This window comes from Alexandromys fortis, unplaced genomic scaffold, assembly GCF_014885135.2.
Source record: "Alexandromys fortis isolate MF-2015 unplaced genomic scaffold, M_Fortis_MF-2015_v1.1 scaffold_29, whole genome shotgun sequence".
Lineage (NCBI taxonomy): Eukaryota > Metazoa > Chordata > Mammalia > Rodentia > Cricetidae > Alexandromys > Alexandromys fortis.
In genome coordinates, this window is record NW_026067891.1 from 5,070,267 (window position 1) to 5,098,117 (window position 27,851).

General features: G+C 50.2%; 2 protein-coding genes across 2 annotated transcripts; one reads left to right on the top strand and one right to left on the bottom strand.

Moving 5' to 3' along the window:
• Positions 1-4,987: 4,987 nt before the first annotated feature.
• On the bottom strand, positions 4,988-11,435 carry LOC126496915 (serine protease 33-like). Its single transcript, XM_050134603.1, has 5 exons — positions 11,256-11,435; positions 10,641-10,803; positions 8,839-9,119; positions 7,004-7,167; positions 4,988-5,660 (listed from the first exon to the last, which is right to left on the bottom strand). The coding sequence occupies exons 1-5, from the start codon at positions 11,383-11,385 to the stop codon at positions 5,394-5,396; spliced, it is 1,005 nt and encodes a 334-aa protein (XP_049990560.1). The 5' UTR covers positions 11,386-11,435; the 3' UTR covers positions 4,988-5,393.
• A 7,093-nt stretch (positions 11,436-18,528) lies between these two features.
• On the top strand, positions 18,529-26,574 carry LOC126497891 (serine protease 41-like). The gene is made up of 5 exons (XM_050136112.1): positions 18,529-18,664; positions 18,981-19,149; positions 20,125-20,405; positions 25,829-25,986; positions 26,353-26,574. The coding sequence occupies exons 1-5, from the start codon at positions 18,529-18,531 to the stop codon at positions 26,572-26,574; spliced, it is 966 nt and encodes a 321-aa protein (XP_049992069.1).
• The last annotated feature ends 1,277 nt before the right edge of the window (positions 26,575-27,851 follow it).

Here is a 27,851-nt window from a genome sequence, read left to right on the forward strand (position 1 = left end):
CTCCAGACAGACGCAGGTTAAGATCCTCCCTGGTAAGCCAGCTCGTGGGCTACACAGAATATTAGAAATGGGTTAGAACAATATGTAAGAGCTAGCCAATAAGAAGCTGGAACTAGCCGGGCCAGGCAGTGTTTGAAAGAATTCAGTTTCCGTGTAATTATTTCGGGCATAAGCTAGCCAATGCGGGCGGCTGGGTGCTGGGGACGCAGCCCTGCCGCCCCTATTTCAACATACAGCCTCTCTTCCCTCTCCTCCATTTATTCTGCTTCCTTCTCCCCAAATAGTCCTCTATATTTTCTTATATATGAATTGATTTTTTTAAGGCATTTTTATTTTATGGGTCAGGAGAGATGGCTCAGTGGTTAATAGCACGTATTTCTCTCCCCAAGACCCAAGTTCAGTTCCCAGCACCGGTGTTGGGCATCTCACAACTCCCTGTGCCAGTAGGGATGCATATATGGAACCAGCGGAAACCAGAAGGAGGCATCAAATCCCGGGAATTGCCATTACACCATCTGTAATGAACCCAGGACTTCTGAAAGAACGGGTGCTCTTAACTGCTGAGCCATCTCCATACCTAGGGATTTTGTGAAATGATGTATATAAGTGGGGAGTCAGGAGTATGTGTATGTGAGTGTAGGTGCCCCCAGACTCCAGAGACATCAGATCCCCTAGAGCTGGAGATGGATGTGGATGGTGGGAACCAGACTTGGGTCCTCTGCAAGAGCACCGCCACCGAGCCTCACTCCAGCCTCCCTGGATTAAATACTGATGAAGGCTGATGCTGCCTTGGACACACTTGGGAAAAGTCTTTCGATTTGAGTTTGATCCTGGAACCCACCTAAAGGTAAAAGGGGAGAACAAACCTGCAAAATGCTGTCCCCTGACGGCCACCCTTGGCTGCGGCAGGTGTAACACCACACACCATGCTGTCCCCTGACCACCACCCTTGGCTGCGACGGGTGTAACACCGCACACCATGCTGTCCCCTGACCACCACCCTTGGCTGCGACGGGTGTAACACCGCACACCATGCTGTCCCCTGACCGCCACCCTTGGCTGCGGCAGTATAATACGGCACACCATGCACATACATAATAATAAACTGACTAATTCATTAGTAGCTTTCTTGTCCAGGGGTCAAGAAAAGTGTATGAAAGCAAAAGAGACACCACTGGGCTGTCCATCTCAGGATCCCAGAGACCTGTGACCCCTGGAGGAGGTCTGTATTAGTTTCCTCTTGTTATAATCAAAACACCAAACAGAACATGAGGGAGGAAGGTTTTGTATCAACGCACAGTTTGAGACCCAACAGGCTGCACTGGCAGGGACAGAATGGTAGAGCACAACAGTTCACATCACGGAGGGCAGAAAGCAAAGAAAAAAAAAAAAGACAGCAAGATACAGCCCTAAAAGGACAGTGCCCCAGTAAAACCATTCCTCCTGCTGGGTCTCAGCCACCAACTCAGATAGTTAGCTTTTTATATTGGGATAAGACACCATGACCCATGCAATTTCCAGGAAAGAGTGTTTATTTGGGGCTTACAGTTTCAGAGGGCTAGAGGCCATGACCATTGCGGCAGAAACATAGCTGCAGGCAGACAGGTATGGTGCCTGAGCAGCAGCCGAGAGTTCACATCTTGAGACATAAACATGAGGCAGAAAGAACTAACTGGGAATGGTGGAGTCTTTTTGAAACCTCCAAGCCCACCGCCTGTGACAGACCTCCTTCAACAAAGCCACGCCTCCTAATCCTTCCCAAACATTGCTACTAATGGGGGAACCACGTATTCAAATACATGAGCCTATGAGGGCTATTCTTGTTCAAATCACCACACCTATTTTTTTTTTTGTTGTTGTTGTTCATTTGTTTTTGTTTTTCAAGACAGCATTTCTCTGTATGTAGCTTTGAAGCCTGTCCTGGAACTCACTCTGTAGACCAAGCTGGCCTCGAACTCACAGAGATCCACCTGCCTCTGCCTTCCGAGTGCTGGGATTAAAGGCGTGAGCCACCACCACATGGCCCACCACATCTATTTTTACCATCTCCTAATAATGCCATTATGTTATAAATCTATCAAGGGATTGCTTCATTCCTTAGGTCAGACCCCTGGAGATCAAATTATCTCTGGAAATGCCCTCAGAGATACACCCAGAAAAATATTTGCTACCTATAATCTAGCTAAATGTTAAGATTTACCATCACTGGCGGGGTGTAATGGCACACACTTGTGATGGCGGGGTGTAATGGCACACACTTGTGATGGCGGGGTGTAATGGCACACACTTGTGATGGCGGGGTGTAATGGCACACACTTGCGATCCCAGTAGGGACAGGCAGATCTCCGTAAGTTCAAGGCTACCCTAGTCTACACAGTGAACTCCAGGACATCCAGAGCTACGTAATAGAGAAATCTTGTCTCAAGAAATAAATAAAAAAGATTAATGACCACAGGGTATATCCCCATTCAATGTCTTTTGTGTGTCTTGAGCCCCCACTTCCTCCAGGACATAGCGGAATTGGGAGAACGGCATATTCCCCAGCCTGCCTTCGGGGACTCTCTCTGGTCTAGGCATTTCTACTGTCAAGGGGATCTACTTCCTGGGAGTTCTGAGCCTTAAGCTTGGTGGCAAGGCAGGAGCAATCACCCAGGGATCCCACCAGGAGGCACTTTGGGGAGCATTCCCAAATGGTGACCCCAAAAGGTGCTGGTGTGGCAACAGCCAAGGTCTCCTTAACTTAACATGCTTGTCCTCTGATCCTCCTGCCAAGAAAGGGCCAGTGGGCATAGAAGCTGGCCAAGACACTCCAGGGCAGAATGGGTCCAAGGCAGCAGGCTAGGGGAGCAGGTCCATCGTGTAGGGAAAGACCAGACAGCTACAGAAGGGGCACCTTCCTGGCCTTCTGATCCCTGTGCTAGCGGCATCTCCTCGGCAGGGTCCCTGCACCCTGATCATAACAAAAATGAACCCTAGAGACCCTACAAACCATCTACCCTGCTGCCCCAAACTAAAGAGCCAGAAAGATCTCCCCTGGTGAGCGCCATGTGGGATGTGTTTGCCGGATGAATATCTGCTTAGTTGAAGGGTTGATGATGAAGAAAGAACTGGGGAAAGGCCGGGTGGTGGTGGCGCACGTCTTTAATCCCAGCACTCGGGAGACAGAGGCAGGCGGATCTCTGAGTTCAAGGCCTGTCTGGTCTACAAGAGCTAGTTCCAGGATAGCTAGACTGTTACACAGAGAAAACCTGTCTTGAAAAACAAAAGCAAAAACAAAACAACCCCCCCCCAAAAAAAACCCAAAAACCAAAAAAGAACTGGGGAAATGGAAAAGGAAAAGGAAGGTACAGGTTGTCAGAGTCCCTAGGGCCAAGGTGCTTTGGCTAAGGGAGCAGATAAAATGAGGTAACCTGCCTCGGAGTGGCCGTGCCAGAGCTTTCAGCCGGCCTCAGACATTCCTCTTTGGACAGAATCTGTGAAGTTCACTGGATGGTGGTGAGGCACACCTGAGGAGGCAGAGGCAGGTGGATCTCTATGAGTTCAAGGCCAGTCTGATCTACAGTTTCAGGACAGGCTCCAAAGTTGCACAGAGAAACCCTGTCTTGACAAGAAAAATATGAGAAGCTCGGAAGAGCCTTGGCTGTCCCCAGCCCCTCTGAGGGGATTGGCGCTCTCTTCTCTGACCCCTCTATTCTGTCTCATTAGGCTGCCACCAATGGGGCTCCTAAGAAAGTGGACAGTAACTTCTGGAAACCATGTCCCGGCCTGGCAGTGCAAAGAAAGCCTTTCAGGAGAGGAGAAAGCGGGCCACACTCCTCAGTGTACTCCAGCCAGTAAGCCAGAGGTTCGGGAGAGCTCCTCAGCTGTGACAGGCCGAGGAGACTCGGGACCATGCCATGATCATAGTGATGTCTGACAGAGTGAGTGAGTGATCTGGAAGCAGACATTTACCTCGCTGGGCTGGCTGGCCGGCCCCATCACCATCATCACTGCAATCCCTGTTCCCATCTGTAGGTAAGCTGCCCAGGGTGCCTGTGGATGCCCCTGGTGCTGACCAGCCAGCGGGGGTGGGGGGTAGCTCTAGAGGCTGACACTCCTGTCACAGCCGGCAAAAAGAGTGTTGGGGACACAGGCACACCAGAGGAGGCTGCAGCGGGGAGCCTGTGACCATGTTAATAAAGCACCAGAGACAGGAATTGGGGGAAACTGAGGCTGGTGGTGGCTCTTCTGTATGTGGATCTGAGGCAAAGGGGACTCAAACGGCTACGGGTACGGTATGACCACTGATCCAAAGGGGTATCCTGGGGCAGGCTGAGGCTCCCAGTCACAAACACAATTAGTCTGTCCCCACCTCCTACCCCTCCCTCCCCTCTCTCACACCTCCACCACTGCTTGGGCTGCCGCCTGAGGGCCATCCTCCACCTGAGGTATCATATTCCCAGGCAGTCTCCAGGTTTCTCTGGAGCAACAGAACAGGGGAGGACAGAGGCTGAATCTGAATGCAGCACCTGCTTGTCACCTTTCCAGAACTATTCACATCGAGGTGTGAGCTGGCATCTCACCTGCCCAGCCCAGGCAGGCACAGGCCTGACCCACCACCATCCCTGCTCATAGCCCGGGGATTGGGCCTCACACCTGCCAGTAATGCTGGGATTCACTTCAGTCCTACCAATGACCTCGGATTTACCTCACACCCACCTATGAGCCTGAAAGTCACCCCAGACCTTACTCATGACCCTGATAGTATCCCAGTGCTACCAATGGCCTCAAACTCCTCAGGAAGCCCTGCTCTGCCATTCCTAGGAGGAAGGATGCTGAGCCAAGAGAACCTGGACAAGCTTGAGTTTCCAACCCTCGTTTTTCCTGCTTCTGAGTGATGGGGCTCACAGCGATGTGCACACAAGAGTGCCAAGAACCTAGCGACACTCTGCAGGTGACGCACACATATGTGGGGGCGTGCAGGAAAAACCACACAGTGGGAACTATGCCTGCTGCATCCAGTTTTTATTGCTTCAGATACAGGCTCACTCTAGAGGGACCAGGCCAGTCACAGAAGCCATCAGAGGATACCCTGAAAGGTGGCTGCACCCTGGGCTCTGCCCTGGAGTGAGAGGCAAGAAAGATTCTTGTCCCTCCGCTCCTGGAAATCCAAAGACTTCCCCTGCTCAGGGCTCCTGGGGGCCAGGAGACCAGAGTTAGCTGATGGTTCCAAGGGTCTTAGGCCTCTGTGGGAGTGAGGAGAGGGTCCGTGGAAAGCAGACCACGGAGGGCATACTTATGTGGCTATGCAAAGAGGGCACAAGAAGGGGGTCCCTGAGAGAAGCCGCTATAGCCTGGGGGCAGAGAGAGGACAAAAGTTCCAAATACAGGGGTCTGGATATTGAGGTTGCAGGTTAGGGCCCCAGGAAGCATAAGGTGCTAGCCAGGGATGCCAGGAACAGCAACGGGCCAGAGACTGAGGTCCCTGCAAGGCTTGGAGAGAAACTCTTCACTTCTAGGGCTGAGTTCCACATTGTGTTCGTAATCCATGAGGTATAGACGCTGACGTTGGTGTAAACACCTGGTCTCTTGGGAAGGGCACAATCGGTTCCCCAACTCACCACCCCTGCCTGGATCCAGACACCATCAATGTCACAGACCAGGGGACCTCCGGAATCACCCTGGGGAGAAAGAAGGGATCCAAAGGTGTTGAGGTTGCTTGAGCCTGCTGCCTTTATTACACAGGTAGGAAAACAAAGCTCTCCAACCCAGTCCCACCTGGCTCTCTTCTTCATCAGAGTATACAGGATCAATGAATTGGAAGTTCCTAGAAAGTCACAGGGTTGGGTGACTGAGAACTGAAGGTGAGTGGGACCCCTAGCAAATGGGACACACAACCTGTCTCTAAGCACCACAGCTGTGTGTTCAGAGCTGAGTGCAGGGGCCATTTCAAGATAATGCTGTTTGCTTCAGTTTGTTTGGCTTTATCTAGACATCTCTTTGAGGGCTGGAGAGATGACTCAGTGGTTAAGAGCTTTGCCTGCTCTTCCAAAGGTCCTGAGTTCAATTCCCAGCAACCATATGGTGGCTCACAACCATCTGTAATGAGACTTGGTACCCTCTTCTGGCCTGCACTGTAAACATAATAAATAAATAAATATTTTTAAAAAAAGAAATCTCTTTGAAGTAGCAATCAAGAGGAACTTGGCGGTCAGGGTGTGTAGAAGAGCAAACAAGACAGGATAAGCTTGAAAGTGGGGGCTCCTCGTGAAAATACAGTCAAAGGCTCTTATTCAGTCTCTCTTCCTCTCTCTTTGTCTCTCTCTCCCTCCCTCCCTCTCTGTCCCCCCCCTTTCTCTACCAATGGCAGAGCCCAAGGCCTTTCAAACATTCGATAAACCCTATACCACTGACCCACACCCCCACACTCTGATGATATGTATTCTATTTTATTTGAGAGAGGTGAGGCATGTGGTGGAGAGGTGCGTCCCCTCCTGTGTGTGCACGTAGAGGCCAGAGGTCAACACTGATGTCCTCTCTCATTCCCCACCTTACTTCCTGAGACAGGGTCTCTGACTGACTGGCCAGCGAGCCTCTGGAAGCTGCCTGTCTCTGTCCCACTGCGCGTGCGCACACACACATATATATACACACACACACACACACACACCAGCCCCCATGATGGCATTATAGACCTGTGCTATCGCACCCAGCTTTTATCTTTTTTTTTTATACATGGGTGCTGAGGACTCAAATTCAGTTCTTTATGCTTGTGATGCAAAAATGGACCATCTTCCCAGCCCTTCAAATATGATATTTGAAAGGGAGACAGCATCGGAGTTTTTTTTCCCCCGAGCTCGTGTGTGTGTGTGTGTGTGTGTGTGTGTGTGTGTGTTGGTGATAGTGGTGGTACTGTTGTTTTATGTTATGAGATGCCCAGTCCTTCTGGAAGGTTCTCAGTGTGATGGGAGAGGAACGCCCTGCCCACTGGTGAGGGGCCACTGTCTGGGTATGAGTCACTCACATTACAGGCATCCTTCCCGCCCTCCACGAAGCCAGCACACAGCATATCTTCCAAGATGACAGGCTCCGTGCTGGAAACGGAGTTCTCCTGGTAGTAGGCATTGCAGGTTTGGGCATCAATAAGAGGCACCTCCAACTCCTGCAGGGTGAATGGTGGTGGGAGAGCTGGAATTGGAGAGCAGAGTTAGAGGAAGAAGATGCTCCATTTCCTCCTAGCTCCACAGTTTAACTGAACCCTGTGGTCGGGGCCATTTCTTCTGCTTCTTCAACAGAGCCGTGTTTCCCCACATGAAATCCTGAACGTTCTGAAAAGGTGGTATCCCAGGATGAGAACGTAGATTTGCCCTTACAGTCACAAGCTGCGGGGATCTCGGTTCTTCCTCCCCCAGCTGGACACAGACAGATGTGTGACGGCTCTGTGGGTCTCAGCTTCTCTCCCAGTATCAAGACAACGGAATGGGATGCACACGGGGTGAGGGCACAAGACTACAAGCAAGAGCCTATACCTGGTTTCAGGACACTGCCTGTGGTCAAGTCACGTCCATCACGTGACCCTGCTCTTCTTAGCATGCCAGATATCAAATCAAAGATGACTTAGGTGCCGAGTGGGTTAAATAAGGTGGCCCCAAATTCACATCTACCCAAAACTTCAGAATGTAACCTTGTCATCAAGCAAAAGACTTGTAGATGTGACTGAGGTCACAGTGGATCAGGATGAGAGGCCCTTAACAGTCAGAGAGAGGGGACCTGGGGAGACTCATGAAGTGGAGGTCTGTGTGAACCCCAAGGCCAAGACTGGAGTGATGCAGCTAAGAACCACGGATCACCCAGCACTGGCAGAGGTTGAGAGTCAAAGAGGGGTCCTCCCTAGAGCCTTGAAAGAGTTGAGGTCAGATAATACTCTCATTTCAGGCTTCTGGCCTCCTGAACTGAGACTGAACACCTATCTGATTTAGCCTTGGACACTAAAACAAGATGAAATCACAGTTATGACGGCAGGGATGGGAGCCATGCTAATGACAGTTCAAAATGGAAATGCCTTAGACGGCATCAGGCCATGGACCCCTGGCATTAACCCCACCAGGCCAACACTCTTGAGAGCACATTGGCAAGAGAACCAGGACCCCATCAGCTAGTGAAGGCTGCCCCAATTAGCCCCTGGTAAGCACTGTCCACAGGGACAAAGCAGCAAAGATAGCAGGAAGGTTGTAGTGCAGACTGGACCAGCATCCCTCAGTCCATGACGGCTGTAACACTATCCTCTGGTTCTTAAATGTTAGGAGGATTAAATGTTAGGAGGCTGGCAGCAGCCAGTTGGTTGATGGAGGAAGGTCATTGGTTAATTAATAAGGAAACTGCTTGGCCTCATAGGTTAGAACATAGGTGGGTGGAGTAAACAGAACAGAATGCTGGGAGGAAGAGAAAGTGAGCTAAGACGCCATGCCGCTGCTCCCGGCAGGGCAGACATGATGAAGCTCCAATCCAGGATGGACGTGGGCTAGAATCTTCCTGGTAAGCGCACATCATGGTGCTACACACATTAATAGAAATGGGCCAAGCAGTGTTTATATGAATACAGTTTGTGTGTCGTTATTTTGGGCATAAGCTAGCCAGGCGGCCAGGAGCCAGGTGGTAGGAACGCGGCCTGCAGCTCCTTCAACAAGTTGGTGATGAGCTATTGTGGCAATGTTTCAATGCACCCTCTGGCGGTGGACATTCTTCGCATAACTCTGTATGGGTCCTGTCTGAGAGTGGGGGCTGGGGAAAGTGTCAAGGCTGGCCCTTGTTGAACACACATTTCCACTCTCTCCCTACCCTGCTACCAAACATCCTTACGTCTATTTGTGGCGGTGTTCCCCCATCCCGTGACCCAACACTGGGTGCCAGGGCCCAGGGAGTCTCCAGATTTTGGAAGGCAGACTGGAAGGATGTAGTCATTGAAGGAGACGGATGAAGCCAGCCGCACCAGGGCGATGTCTCCACTGCTGTGCTCATCTTCTGAGTAGCTCGAGGGCTTGATACACTGGGCCACAGCTCTCAGCTCCTTGGGCTCATTGGCCGCAGGGTAGGAGGAAATGGTACCCAGCATTACTGTGTAGGCAGACAGGGGCTGCTCCCTGGGGAGAATGGGAAGGTCAAAGGTGAAAATGAAAGACAATCTTCATTTGGAGGCTCTAATATTGCCGCTGGGCTCTTCTGAAAGCTAAGCACGTGGAAGCAATGCCAAGCACCCCCTGTTAAGGGCCACCATTAATGATCCTTGTAACATAAGTCTACCATCATGTCCTCCATGTTTCAGGTATGGAACACAACTAGCAAAGTCAAGCCACCCATCAGAAGGCCACCTGGCTGTTGAGGAGTACATTCAAGATCTTGGAATTTTGAGATACTGGGGAGATGGGTCAATGTGTAAGGATACTTGTGTACAGGCATAACAACTTGAGTTTGGATGCCCACAACCCACATAAAAGTCATGCCTGGCTTGTCCTATGGAGAGGAGGGAGGTGAAGACAGGAGAGTCAGTAAACTCTTGCTGACCAACTAGCCAGGTGTGCCCAGCAGTGGACCCAAAGAGAGAGCCTGTCTCCCAAAGCTAGGTAAAAGCAAGGACTGACACCCAAGGTCGTCGTCTGATCTTCACACACTGGCTGAGGTGTGTCTGGGCCCACATTCGCACACACACATGAACACACACTTCACATATGCATGCATACTTACACAAAGACCTTGGGTTCTAGAGAACTGTTTTCAAGATTCTGTGTGTGTGCATGTGGGGATGTGGGGGTATGTTGGTATGTGTGTGTGTCTTTGTGTTGGTGTGTGTGTGTCTGTGTGTTGGGGTGTGTGGTGTGTGTGTCTTTGTGTTGGTGTGTGTCTGTGTGTTGGGGTGTGTGGTGTGTGTGTCTTTGTGTTGGTGTGTGTCTGTGTGTTGGGGTGTGTGTGGTGAGTGTGTGTCTGTGTGTTAGAGTCTGTGTCTGCATGTCTGTGTATCTGTGTGTGTGTGGTGTGTTGGTGGGTGTGAAGGCTCCTGTGCATGTATAGAAAGCAGAGAATTGATATCAGATGCCCTGTTCTTTCTCTATTACCCTTGACCTTGACCTTGAGACGGACCTTATCACAGAACCAAGAGCTACACTGGAGGTCTGCTATCCCCAGAGATCCTCCCGTCTCCACACACACACCCAGTACTGGTCACACTAGCTTTTTACGTGAATTTGAGCAGGGGATTTGTTGGGTTTTTTTTTTTTTTTTTGGTTTTTCGAGACAGGGTTTCTCTGTGGCTTTGGAGCCTGTCCTGGAACTAGCTCTGTAGACCAGGCTGGTCTCGAACTCACAGAGATTCGCCTTGAGCAGGGGATTTGAACTCAAGGCCTTATGCTTGTACAGCAAGTCCTCCTACCCTCTGAGCCGTCCCCTCCACCCAAGAGTTGATTCTTGGAAATAAGACTAGGTGACTGACTCACCAGAGCCAGCCCAGAAACAGGTAGACATTTCAATACTGAAGGAGCAGGGCCCTGTCTCGTCTCCTGTCATAGTTGGTAGAGGTTATAGTTTAAATGGAGAGATGAGGGCGTCTGGAAGGGAAGTGAGAAAGTCCAGCTGGCACCAGCCCACGTGACCCTTAGGGAAATACTCACTGGCTGAAGCAGTGAGCAGCCGTCAACACCCAGTCCTCAGCAATCAGGGAGCCCCCACACACGTGCTCCCCATTCTCCCTCACGCTGACCTGCCAAGGCCACTCGCCTGGCTGGGCATCCTGCCCAGACACAATGCGGCCTGAAGCCCTGGGACGTCCACACACTGAAAAAAAAAAATCAGAAATGGGTGACACAGGGCCATCTGCCCTCCCGTATGCCCTCAGACCTGGCTCATCTGTCTCAACCCCTGGAAATTTGACCAGTGTAGGCCAGAGGATGCCCCGATGCCTGGCCCCTAACAGCACCTGCTCATACAAGGCCACAAGGAAACAGAGTCAGACAGCTCTCTGGGTCTGCCTCTAAACCCATGCTCCTGCTGGCTCCTTCCTGTATTCCTAAGACTTGAAGGCTGAGGCAGGAGGATCAGGATCAGTAGAAGGCCAGCTTTGACTATATAATAAGGTAGAGGCCAATCTGGGCTACAATGAGACCTGGTCTCAAAACTAAAATACACAGAAGAAAACTAAAAAATAAAACAAAAACAAACATCCTAGCCACAAAACGCTCATTCCACACATCTTCCTGAAGCTACTGCTCCTCACCCACCCATCTTACCAGAATCCAGGGGAGTGCTAGGGCTGTCTGTTGTAGGGGACAAGCTGTAGGAGTCAGTTGTGGGGTTCTCGCTCCCCAGCAGGGCTCCAGGAAACAGGATAAATAGGATGGCAGGTAGGGCCAGCTCCATGATATACCTGCTGGAGGCCAGGGATTTCCAGACGACACTCCAGGAAGGAGGAAGGTGATCTCAGGTCTGTGGTAGTTTCTGGGCTTGCCCTGGGTGGGGCCCAGCCTCCACACCTGCCCTGCAGCCTTGGGAGAGTCATAACACCCCCACTGCTCCTGGGTCCGGAGACCCTAGTCTCCCCACATGCCACATGCTCTGGGGTCCTCTGGTCATCCCCATCCTGATCCAGGAGTCAGAGCATCCGCAACCCTCATCTTTTGTTGACGTGGGACCAGTGCATAGTGTGCCTGGCACAGCACCAACCACAGGACGCACCCAGGCTCCTCGGGAGCTGTTCTGATCACACCCCACAGCACTGGAACTGAGACTCTGGGGTAAAGGATGTGACCAAACCCCACAGGGGCAAAACCAGGGGCTTCCACCTTCTGTTCTGTATTGCCGTGTCCAAGGACCCCCAGGAGACGGGAGGACAGAGAGACCTGAGCTGATTCCCAGGATGTCCTGGTCAACCAAGCCTCCTTCTGCCCCATCAGCCATCGTGTTCCAACCAGCCCCTACCCCAAGTCACACTGTCCACCAGTGTCCACCAGAGGGCAGCCATGGGCCTGGCTCTTTGGCTCTAAGAGCCCTCTCAGACATTATTCAAGGAGAAGGGCTTGCCAGCATCGACCTGGAGCAGCAGGAGGCATAGAGGCACCCTTTCAGATTCCTGTGGTATTTGTCTTCTCCTCCTCTCTACTTCTCTAGAAGTTTCTATTCTGTTGACTACCCTCCACTGTCTCTAAGCAACTCCTTCCATGAAGGCATTACCCCTGGACAGGATCAGTGGCCTTCCAAACACCCCAAATCATGCTCTGTGATTACATCACCAGCAGCGGCGTGCCTTTGATCGGTGTAATAACCTATGCTTCAGGCTTAAAAGCACTAGTCCTGGATCCTGTTTTATCCAGTATTAAAATCCCTACATCCACCCCCATCCTGTGTGCACTCTGTGCACCAATATATTTGAAATTTAAAAGAAAAAGAAAACAAGGGCTTAGAGTATAGTTCAATTGCTAGAATGCCTGCCTAGCATGCATGAAGCTGTGTTTGATCCCCAGCACCGCATAAACAGGCATGGTGGGTGTACACACCTGCAATTCCAGTACCCAGGAGACAGAGACAAGTGAGTCATCGCTCGGAGTTGCCCTAGGCTGCAGTAGTGAGCTTGATGCTGCAGTGGTCTGAGTGAGAATATTTGAATGCTTGGTCTCCGCTGATATATGTATTTGAGAGGAATTAGGAGATGTGTCACTCGGGGTGGGATTTGAGACTTCAATAGTCCACACCAGGCCAGTCTCTCTCTCTGTCTCTCTGTCTCTCTCTCTGTCTCTCTCTCTGTCTGTCTCTCCTCTCTCTGTCTCTGTCTCTCTCTCTCTGTCTCTCTCTCTCTCTGTCTCTCTCTGTCTCTCTCTCTCTGTCTCTGTCTCTCTCTCTCCTTGCTGTCTGTGGCTCTCAGCTGCTGTTCCAGTACCGTCCACTGTGATGACCAAGTATGAACCCTCTGAAACTGCAAGTCCCCAGTTAAACACTTTCTTCATAAGATGAGACTATAGGCAAGTCTGTAGAGCAATTTCATAATTAATGATTCATGGGGGAGGACTCAGTCCATAGTGGGTGGTGTCATCCCTGGGCTGCTGGTCCTGGGTCCTTTAACAAAGCAGGCTGAGCAAGCCATAGGGAACAAGACAGTAATCAGCACCCCTCCACGGTCTCTGCATCAGCTCCTGCCTCCAGGTTCCTGCCCTGTTTGAATTCCTGTCCTGACTTCCTTCAGTGATGAACGGAGATTTAGAAGTGCAGGCTGAATAAACCTTTTCCTCCCCAAATTGCTTTTGGTTAAGGTGTTTCATCACAGCAATAATAACCCTAACTGAGACATTTTCTTTTTTAGAGTGACCTTGGTCCTTGGTCATGGTGTCTTCACAGCTAAGCCAGAGGCCAACCTGGGCTACATGAGACCCTGAGAAAGACAGAGAGGAGAGTGGGGAGGGAGGGAAGAATGAAGGAAGGGCTGACTGAGAGGAGAATGGGAAGTATCATCACCCATCTGCACTCACTGGATGATATACAGAAATCTTGCTGGAATCCTGCAAGACAATAATATGTTTATTAACCATATACTAAACCAAGACAGTAAATATGTTCATCAACAGTGTGATAGACTAAGATAGTAAATATGTTCACCAATCATGTGATAGACTCCTGTGTTTGCAAAAGATACTGGCATTTCATGATTCACAACCACTTTTGAAAGCATAGAAACGTAAGAGCTGGGGAAACAGCTCGTCAGCAAGGTGTTAGTACTTGAAGACCTGAGTCTGAGTGCCAGCCTGTGTATAAAAAGCCAGGCATGACAGCACACACTTGGAATCTCAGTGCTGGGGAGGCGGAGACAGACTACAGGTGCTTACTGACCAGCAAGCCTCAGGCTCCACAGATTCTGTCTCAAAACAGCAAACAAACCAGGGTAGGGAGCTGGAGAGACGCTCAGCAGTTAAGAGCAGCTGGTTCCATTGCAGAGGACCGAGCTTGGATTCCTAGTACCCACAGGGCAGCTCTTCTGTAACTTCAGTTCCAGGGAATCGGCTGCCCTCTTCTGGACTCATGGGCACTGCCTGTATGTGGTGCATTTAGATCCATGCAGGCGAAACATTCAAACATACAACATAAAATCTAATAAATCTAGAAAAATAACAAAGAAGGAAGAAACAAAAAAGAAAGAAAGAAAGAAAGGGAGAGAGAGAGAGAGAGAGAGAGAGAGAGAGAGAGAGAGAGAGAGAAGGAGGAGAAGAAAGGAAAGAAGGAAAGAGAATAAACACGGTAGAACGAGCAATGACACCTGAGGCTGACTTCTGGGCTCTACACACACCTGCACACGCATGCGTGCATACACACAGGGGGTGGGGGTGGGGAGGGTTCAGAGAGTCGCAGAATAAGATCCATAAAGCCCCTCCCTCGGGTTATAAAGGCAGCTAACAGTTGCCGAGGGGAGGAAAGTTATAGAGCTGGCAGAACCACCTGAAAATTGAGTCATTCACATCTAAGGTGAACTTTGGCTATGCAGCTGCCTTTGCGTGCCCCGTGTTCTCAGATAATCCCAATAAAGTCACTAGTTCCCTGAACTACACTGGGACTGAATCTTTTCTTTGGTCTGCCATTGGTGTCCTGTATTGGATAAATAGGCATCTGTTCTTTTCCTTCCCAGGAAAAGTCACAGAATACTCCTCAAGAAGGGGGATGGGAAGGGGAGGGGAGGGGAGGGCAGGGGAGGACAGAGGAAGACAGGGGAGGGAAGGGAAAGGATAGTTATTAGAATGGCTTACAGGCTGTGGTCTATCTAACCCGACAATTGCTGCCTCTCAAAAGAAAGGCCAAGGATCCGGTAGTCTTTCAGTCCTTGAGGATGGGTGGCTCACTGGTCTTCAGTCTACACTGGCATCCTGAAGAAGTAGATTCTAATACTGACAAAGAAATTCATCAGCTGCAGGATAGATGAACCTGCCACAGAGGGTGAGGACAAGCAGACAAAAAGCAGAAACTCCCTTCTTTCATGTCCTTTTGTGTGGGCTGCCACCAGAATGTGCCGCCCAGATTTTGAGTCCCACCTCAAAGGCTCAAGGAAATCCCCCCACAGGTGTGCCCAGCTGCTTGAGTGTAAGTTAATTCCAAATGTAATCAAGTTGGCAGCCAAGATTAGGCATCACTGCGCTGACTGAGCCGTCTACCTGGGCCCTAGTATAGAAAATGTTTACTACACATTGACAGTGATACAAAGAGACCTGAGTCCTAGCTCCTGGCTTGAACACAGATCGATGCAAATCCAGAGAGCTATGTTCCATAACCTTCTTTCGTGATGTCACCCTTTGAAAATATTTGCCCCAGTGAACCAGCCCCACACCCCTCACCTCTGCTTCTCTTAACGCTTCCTTCTTTAGCTAGGTGCGTCTTACCATGCGTCTCTTCTGCTACAATGCTTTAACCAGAAGCTGTCGTCTGCATTTCTATCCACACCTATTCTCTCGTTGCTCTGTCCCCACGTAATTCCTGCTCCGTGTATACAAAGGCCTCTCAAGTCTTCCTAAGGGGAGCCAGGCAGTGGCGGCACACATCTTTCATCCCAGCGCTCCAGAGGCAGAGGCAAGCAGCTCTCTGAGTTCAAGGTCAGCACGGTCTACAGAGTGAGTTGCGGGGCCACCAGGGCTACACAATGAAACCCTGTCCCAAAAAAAAAAAAAAAGAAAGAAAGAAAAATGTCTACAGAGGATTTAAAAGACTCCCGAAGGGCTGTGCTCACATAGTGTCTCAGTTTTCTTTGCTCTTGGTATTTGCTTTTTGCAATGCTGAGGGTTGAACTCAGGGCCTTGCCTATGCTAGGAAAACCTTCTACCAGTAATTCTTAGCTCTTTTGGGTGCTGTCCTAGTCTATTTTATGTTGCTCTGTGTTGGGAGCACAAAGATCCTTGTGCTCACTGAAAAGTACTAGGAAAATCAGAAAAGTTAACCAGGGGTGACCCTTCTACCAGAAGAGATAGACATATACCTCTTCTGCCCAGAAGGTTGGGAATGGATGTGGCTAATAGTCTAGGTGACCCCAGTCCTCTCTGTAGGGATAGGCCATACTTGGCTCCCCCAGGATCTCACAAGAAGGACAGGATGTAGTTAATATCTGTTAAACCTCTGTGCTCCCTGTATGACCAAGACCACAGCGGATCCTCCCCAGGGCCCTAAGGTAACCCATGCAGCCTGTCTCGAGAACACATCTCCATGGGAAAAGTGACATGTGCTTGAGAAGGGTTTTGATGTGATTATGCCTCGCTGTGCACAGGGGAATTGTTACAGCAGGAGACCCTCCCCAACTACTGTACTTAACTGTGCCTGCAATAGACTGCCACAGTCAGACTCTACAAGTTTGAACCAACACCGGCTACTGAGTCGTGTTGAACTGGATTTCCTTCTTGCCCCTCACAGATCCTTACTCTCTTGGCCCTGGTGTTTGCAGAGACCCCCAAAGCTGTGATTCAAAAAAGAAAATGCCCTGACAAAATTAACTTAGGAGGGCCTGGAAGATAGCCAGAGGGTAAAGACGTCTTCCACCAAGGCGGACAATGTGCATTCGCCCTGGAACCCACACAGTGGGAGCAGAGAGCCAACTCCTGTAAGCTGTCCTCTGAGCTAACACTCGTGCTGGGCACGTAAGCACCAACACACACTAATAAATAATATAAATAATTGTAATGTAACTGAAGGTCTGGAGAAGTGACTCGGCAGTCAGGAGTGAGTGCTTGCTGCACTTCCAGAGGATCAGAGACTGTTTCCAGAAGCCACATCAGACAGCTCAAAGCCAGCTATGACCTCAGTCCCAGGGGATACAAGGCCCTTTTCTGGTCTTCTCCAGCTCTAAAGCATACACACACACTACACACACACCACACATATCACACACACCACACACAAGACACACCATACACCACATACACACACACACACCACACACACCACACACAAGACACACCACACACCACACACATAAAATACACCACACACGCACAACACATACAACCCACACAACACACACACAACACACAGAACACAACCCACACAAGACATATCATATACCACACATCCCACACATACCACACACAAACACAGACACCACACACACCATACACACCACACACACACTACAACAAACACACCACACATAATACACTCACAACAAGCATTCATCATATACCACACCGCAACATAAACATACCACGCACACTACACACACACATACACACACGCCTCAACACACACCACACACACACACCATACAGATACACACACCACACAATGCACACACACCAAACACACATCATACACACACAACACACTCAACACACATAGACACACACACACAAATCAAAGAAATCATTAAAAATAATTTTTAGAAGCTAGGCACAACAGCACACTAATCCCAGCACTTGGGAGACAGAGTGAGGAGGATCTCTGTGAGTTTGAGGCCAGCCTGGTCTACAGAGCGAGTTCCAAGACAGACAGGACTACACAGAGAAACCTTGTCTCAAGAGACCAAGATAAACAAATATATTTTTAATTTACATTTTATTTTATTTTATGTGTATGAGTATTTTGCTTGAATGCATATCTGTATGTCACCTGTGTGGCTGGGTGCCAAGCTAATGCCTGAAATTAGCTATCACAGGTTTTTGCTCCTCCCCATGGTGCTAGAGATCAAGCCCAGGACCCTGGTGCAGCTAAGCCAGCATTTTCCACCTGAGCGGCTTCTCCTTCCCTCGCCTCAGCCTCCTCAATAGGTCCTTCTGGTGCGTGTGCGGTTCTTCCGTGGGCAGGTCTTCGTTCTTGGCTGTTGTGCAATACTGGATTAACTTTGTGTGAGTAGTAAAGGCCTTTACTGGGAGAATTAAGTGTGGTCCGTTAGTCTGGACTGGTGAGGAAATCTAGAAGCCTAGGCCTAATTGTGACCAGCGACCTTTAGTGTACAAACCTTGACTATGAACGTATTAAGTCCTCTGAGCTCTGTGGGGACAGAGGGTTTGGGTATGGATATTCAGCTGTCTGGGCATTCAAACGGTAAAACAGCATGGTTACATTGGCCCCACCAGGCAGGCCCTTACTCAAAAAGTCAGAGTTTCTGGCGGTCCCTGTGCACTGTGTTGTCATGCATAGTGCATGACAACTGGCCGAGTACAGGGCTCTAAGCCCTGTCTATCCTCGAATAGGGTCAGCCTTTGTTGAGAGTATCCCGCAAAAAATCATCACTTCTAACAACAGGTAACACGGCGCTAGACTCGAAGCCAGTGTACCCTGAGGCCTCCTAGGGGTGCTGGCTGAGGGCCAGAGCCTTGGTCCTCGAGAAACCTGTCAGTACACAAGGGGAGGCATCCAGCGCCTGGGCTCAGACAAGAAAAGGATGGTTGTGGTTCGCTGGCTGAGGCACCACATGAAAGAGTGTTGTGCGACCCGACCAGTCAGGGGTCAGGCCGGGAGAAGGTAGCCTAGCAAGGCTCCCGGTCTGCTGCTTCTCCCCTAGGGGGCGCCACTGAGCCTGGCGTGGCTCCCGACTGCAGCGGAGCGGCCATGGGTGTGCAGGGCCTCCTGCCGCTGCTGGTGGTGTTGCTGGTGTGCGTGGCGCTGGGGACACCTGGTGAGCTAAGGAGATGTCCCACCAGAACTGGGGAGGATGGGGAAGAGTGGGGGGATGTGAAGGCGTCAGGTGAGGAAATCCCTTGCGGAACACCTACAGAGGCCGAGCCTACAGAGTCATCTTTTGCATTCCTCCCCCACAGGTCCCAAGAACATCACAAACAAGCTCCTCTCAGGTGACTGATGGGCTCTGTGGAGGGCTGGGTGTCTGCAAACCCCGTGGGAAGGGTTCCGGTGGCATCTCTTCAACACTACCCCAGGATACGGGAGGAAGGGGGTGTATGAGTGTGCGGCTCTCCCCAGAGCCTCCCTCCCACACACGTGTACCCTGGGGGCGCTATGGGCCTGCCTCAGGGCTCAGACGGGTGTCCCTTTTTCTGTTGCAGTACCTTGTGGCCGCCGGAATTACATTAAGCCACTGATAGTGGGCGGGATAGAATCCGTGCAAGGGCGCTGGCCATGGCAGGCCAGCCTGCGCTTTAAGAAGTCCCACCACTGTGGAGGGAGCCTTCTCAGCCACCGATGGGTGCTCAGTGCCGCACACTGCTTTAGAAAGTGAGTCTAGGGTGGCAGGGGCCAGACGGAGCGGCGATTTTTTTTTTTTTTTTTTTTTTTGGTTTTTCGAGACAGGGTTTCTCTGTGGTTTTGGATCCTGTCCTGGAATTAGCTCTTGTAGACCAGGCTGGTCTCAAACTCACAGAGATCCGCCTGCCTCTGCCTCCCAAATGCTGGGATTAAAGGCGTGCGCCACCACCGCCCGGCTCAGAGCGGCGATCTTGAACTAGCCTCCTGAGCTCCAAACTGAGCAGCAACTAGTTACAATCAAATAACCTTCCTCATTGCCCTGTGGAGAAAGATGTTTACTGAAACATTCCCATGTGGTTGCGGGTGTATTTGTTTGTGCCCACCGCCCCAGACCAAAACGAATCAGGAAGGCACAAGCCTCATCCCTCTTCCCCTTGGAAGAGGAGGCCGATGTTAGGCCCACACCAAGGTTGGTTGGCTCGTTTTTGAAGTGGATAGCTCAGGTTGGCCTTCAACTTTATGTGTAGCTGAGGATGGTTCTCTTGGCTCTGCCCCACGGTATGCTGGGATCGCAGGCATGCACCACCATGCCTGATCTGTACAATGCTGGAGCTCAAACCCTGGGATTCTCACGCTGCTGAGCAAGCGCTGTCAACTGAGTCTCATCCCCAGCCCCATTCCAGATGTTTGCTCTACTCTGTCCAGGTCCCACAGCAGCCTCTCCATCTTCCGAGTCGTCTCCGACTTGTACAGGCAGGGTCCTTGGGAAGTGATGAGACCACTGGGGGCAGTGGTCTTCCTGATCCTCTGATCCCCAGGAACAGGGAGCCATGGTCATGGTCTAGGCTCTGTTCCTACAAGGCGTCCTTAGCCCCAAGAGAAAGATTTGCTAATGATTGGCAATGAGCAAACACGTAGTACTGGCCCTGGGGTGCCCCTCACACAGGTGCCCGGGGGGCCAGCATTCCTCCCCAGGGTCCTGATCACTTTCTCCTTCCCTGCTAGGTACCTTGATCCAGGAGAGTGGACAGTCCAGCTTGGACAGCTTACTTCCAAGCCTTCTTTCTGGAACAGGAAGGCCTATTCTGGCCGGTACAGGGTGAAGGACATCATTGTAAACTCTGAAGACGCCATGAGGTTCCACGACCTGGCCCTGCTGAGGCTGGCCTCCTCGGTCACCTATACCAAGTACATCCAGCCCATCTGTGTGCTGCCCTCCACCTTCGTGTTCCAGCAGCAGCCCGACTGCTGGGTGACCGGCTGGGGAGCCCTTCAGGAGAATAAGAGTGAGACTAGGACAGAGGGTGGGCATGTGGGTGGGCTAACTTAGGTCCCTGTTTTAGCCACAGCAGGTTCCAAAGTCCTTCTCTGGCCTCTGGAGCTCTGCAAGTCTCCTGCCTTGCCTGCCCGCCCTCCCGCTTGCCCACACGTCCCTGCCCGCCATTCTCATTCTCCCTTCATTGCCTTTCTCCTTGTTCCGGCCTGTAAGGAGCTTCCTTCTCTCCTAGAGCAGGTGTGGTCCAGTGGCCAGATTTGCAAGAGAGGGACTCTTACTTAGCCAGGCCTGCAATCCCCAGCCAGCCGGGATGAATACTCACAGCCTTGTGAGGAAAGTCTTTTACCATGAGATTTACTTTACTCCAAAACATGAATGTGCACAGTACTGTAGTGTAGTTCAGGGGTCAGTAGTGTGGTCACAAGGTTGTGAAACTGTCACTGTTGACCCCTCAGCACTTTAGCTTCTAAGATCAGGCATGTTCAGAGTGGTGAGGCCATAGACTGTCACCAACTCTAATTACAACATTTTCATCATTTCAAAAAGAAAGCCTGTCAGCCTGGTCTACAGAGCAAGTTCCAGGACATCCAAAGCCTCGGTAGGCAAGGTGGTATAATCTCAGCACTTGGGAACTGAAGGCAGGAAGGTCAAGAGTTCAAGTCTGTCCTTGACTCCATAGTCTAGACTGCATAGCAAGTTTGAGACCAGGCTGGACTGACTGCAGGACTACATGTAGCTCATACCCTCTGTCACTTCTTCAGTCCCCTCATTTCCCTGGATTCTGTAGCCCCTGGCAGCCCAGACCCTCTTTCTGTCCCTGGATAGTCAGAGAAGATGGCCTTTTCTGCTGGGATTCTCTCTTGTAATTAGTGTCTTCATATTGCCCCCCTGTGGCACTTGTGGGTACTGCTTCTCTCTTCTTCAGTTCACTTACCATTACGGAACCACTTAGGGTGTTCACAATACTGTCACACTAGGGATCTTCATTCACACCCAGCTTTTACTCCTCATTAACCCCTCCCTACAGCCCTGATAACCACGACCCAGCTCTCTGAGCGTGCAACCATCATTTTCAGATACTGCCCACAGTTGGAATACAATTTGGGGTCTTGTGAGTCTGGTTTCTTACTCATAACAATCCCATCTTGAAGATTTACCCCTTTTTCTCTCCAACTTGAATGCCTTTATTTTTTTCTTTAAAACAAAAAACTATGTCGTTCACTCCATGTGCATGTGCATTATATTGTATTGCTATATGTGTGTGTATGTGTGTTATGTGTATATATGTCTGGTGTGGTGTGTGTGGTGTGCTGTGGTGTGTGTGTGTGTGTGTGTTTGTGTGTGTGTGTGTGTGAGAGAGAGAGAGAGAGAAAGAGAGAGAGAGCGCAACTTACAAAAGAAGTTGGTCTTCTTCCATTAAGAGGGAGTGGACTTGGGCCCTCAGGCTTTGCCTTTGCACTGAGCCATCTCCCCAGCCCTAATGTCTCCTTCTTACCTAATTGCTGTGGCTGAAACTTCCAGGGTATTGTGCACAACAGCGGCATCCCCATTCATTATGGCTCTTGGAGGGAAAGCATTTTGGTTTTCACCACTGAGTGTGATTTAGCTGTGGTTTTGTTCACGTGGGTTTCCTTTGGATCCTAGCTTGCTTAGTACTTTTATCAAAAAAGAGCACGGAATTTTGTATTTCTTCGAGTGGGGGGGTATGAGCATCTTCATGTGTGTGTGCAGGTCCATGAGTACACAAGTGTGCATGTGACCAAAGGCCAAAGGTCAGCACTTCACTGCACTGGGATTGCGGACGCACGCCGCCATGCCTGGCTATTGGATTCTGGTTTGGTTATGTGAAAGAGTGTAGAATTACGTCGGATGCTCTTGGCAGAGATGGAGACTGTTTTCCCTTCATCCCATCAGTGTGTGCCGGTTTTCCTTGGCAGCGCTCCCTTGCACCTGCTCACAGATCGCAGTCCTTTCCTGCGCTGACAGGCTCAGTTGCTGCATGCTCAGATCTTTGCAGAATATTTGTTTCTTATTTCATTATTTATCTCTACAAAGCCCTGGCTGTTCTGGAACTCACCATGTAGACCAAGCTGGCATCAAACTCACAGAGATCCGCCTGCCTCTGCCTTCCAAATACTAGGATTAAAGGCGTGCGCCCCCAATCTGGGTTTAGGATATTCATACAGAGCAGGGCAGTGGTGGCACTGCGGGAGGCAGAGGCAGGAGGATCTCAGTGAGTTCGAGGTTAGCCTGGTCTACAAAGTGAGTTCCAGGACTGACTGTTACACAGAGAAACCCTGTCTCAAGAAACTAAAAACAGGTCCTCTAGTCTTCTTCCAACTTCAGCCCCCGGTCTCACTCCGTGGCCTAGTGTGGAAATCAGGAAGGGTTTCTCTCTTTCACCTGTTTTTGGGGCGAGTTCAGAAAGGATTGCATGCGGCTCCTTTTTCTTCACATGTTGGTAAAATTCACCAGTGAAGCCCCTGGCACCTTCCTTTGTTGGGGGATGTTGATTGCTAAGTCCCTCTAAGTCTGCTTAATAGTGTGTGAGGTGCAGGGCTTTCTCTGCATTGTCTTGGTGGGTAGACTCTGATCCGCCGGCATACAGTTCTCCTTAGTATTTCCTTGTTGTCCTTTTTGGTTTGTTTGTGCTACTGTTTTTATGAAATAGAGCTGGGGCTTGTTAAAATATTTTAATATAATTTTAGCACAACTGTTAAGGAAGAGATACTCGGAGCTGGAGAGATGGCTCAGAGGTTAAGAGCACTCTCTGCTCTTCCAGAGGTCCCGAGTTCAAATCTCAGCAACCACATGGTGGCTCACAGACATCTATAATGAGATCTGTTGCCCTTGTCTGGTCTGCAGGCATACGTGTAGACAGAATGCTGTGTACATAGTAAATAGAAAAGAAAAGGAAAGGAAAGGAAAGGAAAGAAAAGAAAAGGAAAGGAAAGAAAAGAGATGCTCAGAAAGAAAGAAGCATCCACAAGCACTAGTGTGGCTGACAGATGGCTCAGAGGACCAAGAGGCTTGCTACCAGCCTAACCACCTGAGCTTCATCCCCAGGTCCCATGTGGTGGAAGTAGAGAACTGGCTCCCAAAAGTTGCCTGCTGAGTTCCACCATGCTCCCCCACCATAAATAAATAATTTTTTTTAAAAAAATTAAAGAACATGGGTGTGGCCTCCTTGGAAGGGTCCTTTTTGGTTCTTTTTACTTTTATTTATTTGATTTGATTTATTTTAAGATAAAGTCTGTGTAGCTGGCTGTCCTTGAACTTACTATGTAGACCAGGTTGGGCTCAAACTCACAGAGATCCCCTGCCTCTGCCTCCCTAGTTCTGGGATTAAAGGTGTGCGCCTCCACTGCCCAGCCAACCAGCTCTGGATTTAATTTGCTCTTCTCTTATTTCCTTAGATACGAAGGGAAGTTGTTGGTTTGTGGTTTCCTTTCCATTAACGTAAGCATTGGCAACTATCAGTTTCTTCCTGAAACTGTTTTTGCTGTTTCGCATAAATTTTGGTCTGTGGCATGTTAATCTTTGTCTTCCTTGTTTTGTTTTTGGGGTAGGGTCTCAAATAGCCCAAGTTGATCCTAAACTTTCTATACACTAGTTGAGAATAGCTTTGAACTTTTGATCCTCCAACCTGATACCTACTGAATGCTGGGACTAGAAGCCTGTTATAACACACCCAATTTATTCTGGTTTTTGTTTGTTTTGTTTTGGTGGTGGTGGTGGTTTTGGGGCGGGGAGCCTCCGTGGTTTCTGAGCAGTAAACTAACTCTTGAAGTCCCCTTGAGCTGGGGTTGACAACTCACTTCTCTCTTAACAATTTGTGTTAAACAAACAAACAAACAAACATGTATGTCTGTGCGTGGCAGCCAGAAGAAGACAATCAGGTGTCTGTCGTTCTACCTCCTTTGACACAAGGGCTCTCACTGGCCTGGTTACTCACGAGTAAGCTAGACTGACAGGCAGCAGCTCGGGTCCTGCCCCCAGGGCCTTGTCGCTGACAGTCTGTTTCTGACATGCCTCTGAGAGGGTTTCTCTGAGCTTGTCCTACTTAGAGCTTATTCCCTTCTTGAATCTGCCCTTTGTCTTTCACTGACTTCGGGAATATTTTAATCTTTCTTTTTTTTTTTTAGATTTATTTATTTATTATGTATACAGTGTTCTGCCTGTGTGCATACCTGCACCCCAGAAGAGGGCACCAGATATCATTACAGATGGTTGTGAGTCACCATGTGGTTTCTGGGAATTGAACTCAGGACCTCTGGAAGAACAGTCAGTGTTCTTAACCGTTGAGCCATCTCTCCAGCCCCCTAATCTTTCTTTAGTGTGTGCGTGAGAGAGAGCTTTGGGTACATATGGTATACACAAATGGAGATCAGGATTTTGAAGTACTGTGTATTTATGTATTTTTCTTATTTCTTTTTTATTTTAATTTTAAACAAGGTTTCTCTGTGCATCTCTGGCTGTTCTGGAACTCACTCTGTAGACCAGGTTGACCTCGAACTCAAAGATCCATCTGCTTCTGTCTCCCAAGTGCTGGGATTACAGGTGTGCGCACCACCACCTGGTTTGTTTTTCTTGTTTCTACTGTAGCACAGTGTGTCCGGGCCTGGCTGACCCATGCATTCTCTGCCTCCCACCTTGAAACAGGGACGCAGAGCTCCACATCCGGCACCCACATAGGCTCTGCGGACTGAACACAGTAATGGTGGGCTGTGGGGATTGAACTCAGGTTGTCAGGCTTGAACTCCGGTGCCTTTACCCATAAGCCATTCTATGGGCCCTAGAATTATTTCTTAGACATTTAATTTATGTGTATGTGTGTGTACCTGAGTGTGGATATATGTGTGTGCACATGTCTACAGGAACGTACAGAGGTCAGAAGAGGCACCAGATCCCCTGAGGATAGAGTTACAGACAGCTGTGAGTCTCCATGTAGGTTCTGGGTCCTCTGCAAGAGCAGTAAGTGCTCTTAACATTCCAGTCCTAACCCTGGGAATATTTTTAGGACAGTGTTTTGCTTTGTAGTCTAGGCTGGCCTGAAACTCACAATCCTGTCACCTCAGTGCTGAGATCCTAGGCATGCGCCACCAAGCCTGTAAATTTGGGGATTTCCACCTTGGGTCCCATAATCTCTATCTCTCTCAGCATCCCTAGCACCTCCCACCTGTGTTTGGGCAGAAGGATTTCTCCACTGGATTACTCAGGAGCTAGTTCTTCCGCTGCAGAAATAGAGGAACCAGGACTCAGGGAAGCTTCTCCATATCTGCCTGTCTACCCACCGGTTCCTTCTGTCCATGGACTGTCCATGGAGTGGGGTGATGAGCAGGGGCACCACTACCATGGAAGGTGTGCCCTCCCCACTCCTCCTCTCACAGAGAGTAGAGGAGACCCTAATACGGTGCTCTGTCCTCCTCCCAGAACCTCTGCCACCACCCTTCCACCTCCGCGAGGTGCAGGTCAGCATCCTAAGCGAGAGCAGATGCCGTGAGCTGTTCAGCAGTCTCTCTCTCCACCCCTTCATGAGCGGTGACGTGTTCTGCGCTGGTGCTGAGGATGGCAGTGCGGACACCTGCAGTGTGAGTGTGCCTCCCTTCCCCCTCCGAGGAAGCCCACCCTGCCTCACCCAAGACCTGAGGGCTCTCTCCACATCTGCCGTCAACCTGTCCTCAGGGTTCATCCACGCAAATCACCTACAGCCCCTAACCACCCAGCCCAAAAACATACCTCTTATTTTCTATTCACAATATTTTTCTCCATCCCTGAGCCCCTCAGAGGTAGAAGCCATGGCCCTACTTTTCTGATAAGGAGGCTGAAGCTCTGCTGTTGCCAGGGGGAGAAGGAGGATCCTCACCCAGTCCTCTGCCTGATGGTGTTCCCTGTCCCCATGGCCTCTTCCCCAGCCCCACCTACCAACTCTCAGGCTCACCCATGCTGCTCCTCAGGGTGATTCGGGAGGACCCTTGGTCTGCAGCATGGATGGTCTCTGGTATCAGATTGGAATCGTGAGCTGGGGAGTAGGCTGTGGGCGGCCCAATCTGCCTGGCCTCTACACCAACGTGAGTCAGCATTACGGCTGGATCCAGACCATGATGGTTCTCAACAGTGCAGTCAAGTCTGCTCTGGTGCTGCCACTGCTGTCCCTCGCTCTGCTCCAGGTTCCCTGACTTCTGAGGCCCACCTGAGCCCATGAAGCTGCACCGCTTCACTTCCCCCAACCCCAGAACATTCAGTGTTGGGTAGGGACATCCTGTGTCTCCTGTCTCCTTTGTCAATAAACTCGAGCATATCTGAGTTGGCCTGTGCAGAACATTATGGAGAACCGGTGACTTCCTGGACACTACCCTGTGTTCACCTTGAGCAATCCAGCCCATGCCCCATGATAGCTTGTCTAGGCTTTGGTTGCAGTGACTATAGTGTGGACTGGAGACCCAGCTCCACGGTGCTGCCTGCAGTGACCTGCAGTGGCCTGCAAAGTTCCTCCAGAGCTCTGCCCGTGTGAAGCTGAGATTCCTGACTACATGCACACAGAATTTCAGGATAGACCAGCATCTAGTCAGAGCTTCTGTTGTTGTGGTAGAAGGCCATGACCGAGCGGTGTGAAGCACACCTTTAATCCCAGCACTTGGGAGGCAGAAGAGACTGCTCTCTGAGTTTGAGGCGGTCTACAGAATGAGTTCCAGGACAGCCAGGGCTACACAGAAAAACCCTGTCTTGAAAAATCCCCCAACAAGCTGGGCGATGGTGGCGCACGCCTTTAATCCCAGCACTTGGGAGGCAGAGGCAGGCGGATCTCTGTGAGTTCGAGACCAGCCTGGTCTACAGAGCTAGTTCCAGGACAGGCTCCAAAGCCGCAGAGAAACCCTGTCTCGAAAAACTAAAAAAGAAAGAAAGAAAGAAAGAAAGAAAGAAAGAAAGAAAGAAAGAAAGAAAGAAAGAAAGGAAGGAAGGAAGGAAGGAAGGAAGGAAGGAAGGAAGGGAGGGAGAAAGAAAAAAAAAAGAAAGAAAGATCCCCCAACAACAAAAAGAGCTACCACAACCAAAAGCAGCTTAGGGAGGAAGGGTTGATTTCACCTTACAATTCTTAGGTCCCACCCCAGCACTGAGGGCAGTCAGGAGCATGGGGTCAGGAACATGAAGATAGGAACTGAAACAGAGACATTTGTTCTTCATGGCTTGCTCAGCCTGCTTTCTTACAAATCCCAGGACCACCCACCCCCTAAGGATGGCACTGCCAATAGTGAGCTGTACCCTCCACATCAGTCAGTAATCAAGACAATACCTCCAGATTGTGTTTCAAGACAGGCTCTAGCTGTCCTAGAACTCACTCAGTAGACCAGGCTGGCCTCAACTCAGAGACCCGCCTGCCTCTGCCTCGCGAGTGCTGGGACAAAAGGCACCACTATGCTTAGACAAATCTTATGGAGGCATTTTCTCAATATCC